This window comes from Anguilla rostrata, chromosome 16, assembly GCF_018555375.3.
Source record: "Anguilla rostrata isolate EN2019 chromosome 16, ASM1855537v3, whole genome shotgun sequence".
Lineage (NCBI taxonomy): Eukaryota > Metazoa > Chordata > Actinopteri > Anguilliformes > Anguillidae > Anguilla > Anguilla rostrata.
The window spans coordinates 9918120-9924106 of NC_057948.1; the positions used below are offsets into that span (position 1 = coordinate 9918120).

General features: G+C 49.9%; 1 protein-coding gene across 1 annotated transcript; it reads right to left on the minus strand.

Annotated features, from left to right (window-relative positions):
• Positions 1 to 521: 521 nt before the first annotated feature.
• On the minus strand, positions 522 to 5211 carry LOC135242509 (coactosin-like protein). Its single transcript, XM_064313589.1, has 4 exons — positions 4629 to 5211; positions 4086 to 4168; positions 1720 to 1877; positions 522 to 1580 (listed from the first exon to the last, which is right to left on the minus strand). Exons 1-4 carry the CDS (start codon positions 4703 to 4705, stop codon positions 1470 to 1472), a joined length of 429 nt encoding a protein of 142 aa, XP_064169659.1. The 5' UTR covers positions 4706 to 5211; the 3' UTR covers positions 522 to 1469.
• Positions 5212 to 5987: the final 776 nt, after the last annotated feature.

The following is a 5987-nucleotide window of genomic DNA, read 5'->3' on the forward strand; positions in this document are numbered from 1 at the left end:
AGATCAAATTAGAAACAGTATAATGTAATAGGGGCGACATAGCTCAGGAGGTAAGACCGATTGTCTGGCAGTCGGAGGGTTGCCGGTTCAAACCCTGCCCTGGGCGTGTCGAAGTGTCCTTGAGCAAGACACCTAACCCCTAACCTCTAACTGCTCTGGCGAATGAGAGGCATCAATTGTAAAGCGCTTTGGATAAAAGCGCTATATAAATGCAGTCCATTTACCATTTAATAGAAACACAATCATTTTTAATTTGCCGTCACACACACACAGACACATGTACATTCACTCAGACACAGTCAGCGTCATGCATGCACGGACACACGGACACACCCCAAACTGATCCACACTCGCAATCGCAAACGCTCACACACACACACACACACACATACATACACACACACACACACACGCACGCACACCCATACACACACACACACATACACACACACGCACACCCATACACACACACACACACAGGCAGCTTTCGTGCATACAAAATTGCATAGCCACAAGCAAGATTGAAAAAAAAAATGTTTTATTCTGAAATGAGCAATCAGTAATAAAAGGTGGTTACAGTACTCTCTTCCTAGTTCCTAGATTTCCTTTTTCCAATAAAAATAAATCTAGGTTAAACTCTCAGAGGGAAAGAATAATGTTTAAAAAAAAACATTCCTTTTAGGGGGGGTCTGTCCAAATGAAGGAGTTAAGTCAGACACGGTAATGGCCCCCACCCGCTGATTCCTGTTTGAGAGGGTGAGATGGATTTGAAGGCTGTAGACTTGGTTCAATTCTGAACCCCTGCCCCCCTATGGTGAGGATAGCCAATCACAGAACAGCTGACAGACAGAAAAGGGCAGTTAACACTGAGGAAACCGCTGTATGGAGCAGCACGGGTGGGACTGGCCCGGTGATGTCATATCTGCGCGACAACCACAACACGACCACACATGGGACGGACACACAAGCGGTCTTGCAACGGTCATATCGCGAAAACCCCGCCCCTGATGACAACAACGTGATGCGAGGTTGGGGAGGGGGGGGGAGCGAGGCATGTCACTGCAGCCAAGAGGAGTGTGAGGTGAATTACAGCAGCTATTAGTGGGGCAGGGGAGGTGTGTGTGAGTGAGTGTGTGTGTGTGTGTGTGTGTGTGTGTGTGTGCGTGTCTGTGCATGTGCATGTGCATGTGAGTGAGTGTGTGTGTCTGTGTGAGTATGTGTGTCTGTTTGTGCCTTGTGTGTGTGTGTGTGTATAGGTGTGCGTGTGTGTGTATGCGCGTGTTTGTCCGAGAGTATGTTTGATACAGGGGAACATAAGCGTATCTGTCTATCCATGCATTTGTGTGTGTGTGTGTGTGTGTATGCATCTTTGCGTGTGTGTGTGTGCGTGTGTGTGAGCAAGTACCAATGTGTCTTGTGGGCCTGTCTCCCCCATATCTAGACAGTGGACAGACTGATGCCCCGCCCCCTCACTCCGCCTGGGCGTCATAGTTGGCCCCGCCCGCCTTCTTCAGCTCATCGCGGATGTAGTCCTCATCCAGCTCACGCAGGTCGCTGACCATGAACTCCTTCGCAAAGTTCTGCGGGGGAACACAGGCATTAGACAAAAACCACTGAGTGTGTGTGTGTGTGTGCGTGTGTGTGTGTACGTGCGAGAATGTGTGTGTGTGTGTGTGTGAGGGTGTGTATATGTAACACACACGTGCGTGCGGCTCTGACCTGTACGATGTCCTTCACCAGGGTCTTGTCGGTGCTGATCTTGGCGCGCTGCAGCCCGCTCACGTTCTCCCCGATCCAGGTGATGAGCGTGAACTTGGCCCGCTTGCTCATGGCGTCGCCCGTCGTGATCCGCACGAACCCGAAGAGACGCGCGTCATCTGCGGACAGACAGCGGTGGGGGGGGGGGGCGTCAGACCGAGGGGACCGAACCGGCAGTCTGCGGCGGTCACGGTCGGGTCGAAACGAAGCGCGGTCAGCGCCAGCCTGGGAGTCTCTTTGAGGCTGGGGAGGGGGTCTGTTAAATTGAACGGCGACTCCCAAGAGGGGGGAGCAGAAGGGAGGTGGCTCCGCCCCCTTTCCAGACAGCACCGTTCTTACTGGCTGTGGTTAACAGGAAGCTCGGGCTCAGTTAGACCTGTGCCGAGATTCTGCTGGGGCAAAAGGGCTGTGCGGACCATGTGATCTAATCAGTAACTAAGTACAACTCATGATCTTACACTTATCTTCAAACACTGTTTTCAGGAACTACGGTCGCAATCGAGTTGATAAGAACTCCATCACGCTAGGTGTCATTTTCCCGGTATTTGCCTGGGGGAGGGGCCTGGGCGCCCGGTTGCCGCCGGCGACCGGCTGATAAGGCTTCCGCAGCCGGAGCAAGGTCTGCCCCGGGCAGAGTGGCACCGCTTCAGAGGGAAGGCTCTGATCGGCGCTCGAGCGCGGGCGTAAACATCGACTGCAGAGGGAAGCGGATGCCGTCACGGTAACCGAAGCCCGTCTGCCCCCTTGCCACACAACCACACGGCCGCGCGTCTCCCCCGTCAGACGCGTCGCCTGACGGCTGGCGGGCGGGCGGGCGGGCGGGCAGGAAGCAAGCTGGCGTCACTCGCCTCCCTCGGGCCCGCCCACTTTACACCCCAACCCGCGCATTGCGCCACATCAAAGTCCCGCCTCCACAAACTTCTTTCGGCTTCAACCGTTTTTCTCTCAAAGCTCAGCGACTTTTTCGGACAGGTACACAGCTCCGAATGCGATGTGAAACACGGAGCACTAATGTCCTGTTTCTGAGCGATATGCACCAAACGAAAGTATCACTTTATCACACAAGAAGGAGGTTCTTGACAAGAAAAAAAGACAGTTAACCATGTGGTGCAGAAACACCACTCGAGTATTTTGACTCGAATGTGTCTTTTCTCTCAGCGTGATGTAGGCAGTAACTCCACCCACTCCCACCAGGAGAAATGAGGTGCTGGGAGACTCTTAAGTGAAGTCAGGCACAAACAAGTTTGGGGATACATACATACTTCTGCTTCTACCAGTGCCTTCTTTCTGCTCAGTAACTACACCAGGTGACCCTCAGGTGACCCACAAAGTCAGAAGCGGGAGGGGGGGGGAGGGGGGCTCCTCCCCCCGCTGGACGAATCCAGCTGCAATGGATGAGGTGATAAAAGCAGTACCCGAGGGACAGAGACAGTGACATCATACTTCAGCCACTCCACCGTCTCCAGTTCTTACATCTACAAAGCAAGAGCCTGCTTTGTTCTTTGTGAATAGCAGAAGGCTACAGAAGGTTTACATTCCACCCATCCAAAATTCACCTGGATACACTGGGCTGCATATAAAAATCTCAATGCTAATACAAGTCTGAAGATATATATGAAGATACATGTGCCAAGACAGATCAAAGGTACTCTATCAGAGAAAAGTGCACACTAATAGAGTTGATTTTACTTGCATCTGTTATTAATTATATCTTAGAACCTTAAGGTACAGAGACTGCTGGTGCTCAAAGGTTGTCAACCGGGTTTAGACCACACATATATTGGGTAATTTTAAATTACGAACATATTTAGTTACTTTCTAATAAAAACGAGGGACTTCTCGCTGAACACTGACATAAATACTGTAGGCTACATTCATCCGATCCGCGAAGAGACCGCGAGAACACAGCCTTAAAGTGCGCGTGCCCCGGGCACACCATCGCTGTGTGGTTACGCCATTCGCTGGCTGTTAGCAGATTATCGCCACTGGCGCGTGTCACACATCCGGAAGAGCTCGCGTGCAGTGGCACACATACTGACAGAAAACCTGCAACTAGGCTGGCACTCGGGCAGTGTTAACACTGTGGTGACAGAAACACAAACTCGCGTGGGTGTAAGTTCTCAGCGAAGCCAAGGTATTGCCATTCAAACGCAACATTTTGGCCTGTCTTCCAATTTGCATTGCAAGAGCTTGTCCGTCCACCTGCATTACGCACCACGCAGACTATACCTAAAAGAGCCACATCAACCTCAAAGGGTAACATTTTCATTTGGGGCACCGTGGCCATTGATAAGACGTCACAAAGTCAGTATAACCGGCGGTCTTACCTGTGCACTGTTGCTTAAACTCCTCATACTCGGTCCCCTGTCCCCCAGGTACAATCTTGGATCCGTCATACTTAAAGGAAACCCTTGAACGACAAGGAATATAACACCAAATTATTGTGAGATAGCATCAACCTATAATACATAACAGGATAGGCCCCATCAAACCACCTGACGCATTATCCTCTCGGACTCGGTAGGAGACCCACAAATCGGGTCGGCAGAGTTACGAATGCCTGCAGCAGGAACCCCGAGTGAGGGGCGTATCCACGCCGCACCACTGCCGCTCCCGTCCCGCTGCTTTCACAGTTCAGCGGCGGCGGTCGGTGATTTACACAGACATGCAGTAACTGTTTTCTTTGAATGATTACGTAGCCATGAGTGGCAAATTGACTGGCTTTGATTTAAGACAGGCTATGAATGAGCACAGAATAGCACTGTCATCTCTAAGTATCTATTGTCTTCTCTGAGAACTGTCGACCGACGACACACCTTGTGTGGTAATAAACAAATACCTTACTGCACAAACACAATATACACACTCACCAGCTTATATCTGTATTGTCGTCTCTGACGAGGTTGTACGCTTCCCTGCACGCTTCCTTGTCGATTTCAGTTGCCATTTTCCCGTAGAGGTTTCAATGGAGAGGTGAACGTAGAAAGAAGACTATGAGTAAATGGGCGAGGTGAAATAACCAACCGTCCAAGGTATGAGAACGGACGGTCCCAAATCCAGTTAGGAGGTGAGCGAGTTGTGCAGTGCGGGGCGGGGGAGATGCGCTATGAGGCGGCGCGGAACAGGGTGCTAGCTCTTTTCTCAGCGAGCAGAAAAAGCGGATCTTCTCACGGCTCTGTTCATTTCCTACACTCAGCTTTTTGGGCGTTGGTGATCAGGTTGCCGAACGAGCCGAAACGGGGCCCCGCGAGACGCAGATTTCACCTCCTAACGGTCAGCCAGGGGATAAAGAGGAATTAAATCCGCCCTCTTCTATTGTCGAAGTTTCACGGGGATTGTCCGCCACCTACAGGATAGTCATCACGACTGAGACGTAAAAAAATATATACTCAGTTGGCCTACAATGACAACGCTTAACGATTAGCACCGATTGTAACTCGCCTATATTTTGAATGTGAGTTAATCTATTGAATATCCACAGGAGTACAGGTTAACAGCCATACAACTATTTGACAGTTGCTTTGGATAAAAGCATCTGTCAAATGACTTAATTGCAAATTATAAACCTGCTGTTGCCTGTCTTCCTGGTGTACTGGAGCCAAACATGCCTGGATTTGGTTAGTATTTTAATGAGAGTTTCAGAGAAAACCAAGTTGTCTCTGGTCTAGCAAATCAACACAACGTCAGTCACAGAACGATTTACCAACTTTGCCCACTTGACAGCTTCCATTAATTCCAAAGCAGCTTGTATAGCCATACACGAACTCCCATCCAGCTTGTTGCGCTGCCAGAGTCTAGTTGATCACAGCTGCGTTGATTCTATGGACGTGATCAAGAGACTAGTCCGTTTCATAAAGAAGTGAACTGCAGTGCGATTGATGCAGTGCGACGTGTTTTGAAACATCGTGCCAACAGGACACACTCCCTTCTCCAGAAGTGTTAGGCAGAGAAATCGTAGGCCAAACTCAACTGTCAGTCGAATGTCCAAGTGGCAGATAGATCTGTGCAATCCTTGTGGTATAGCCTACTACTGAAATGCGGATCAAGAGGTCATTGGAACAGGACTAGTTTTTTCACTGATTAGCTCAATGTGCTGCGCAGTCTTATGCACTTTGGGTATGCAATCATGAAAAAACAGAAGTCATTCAATCCAAGAAACCACTAGATGGAGGTATAGTTCTGCTATGTGCGGTCTCTTCAGGTTTAATTTGGTTTCATGCAATAACGTC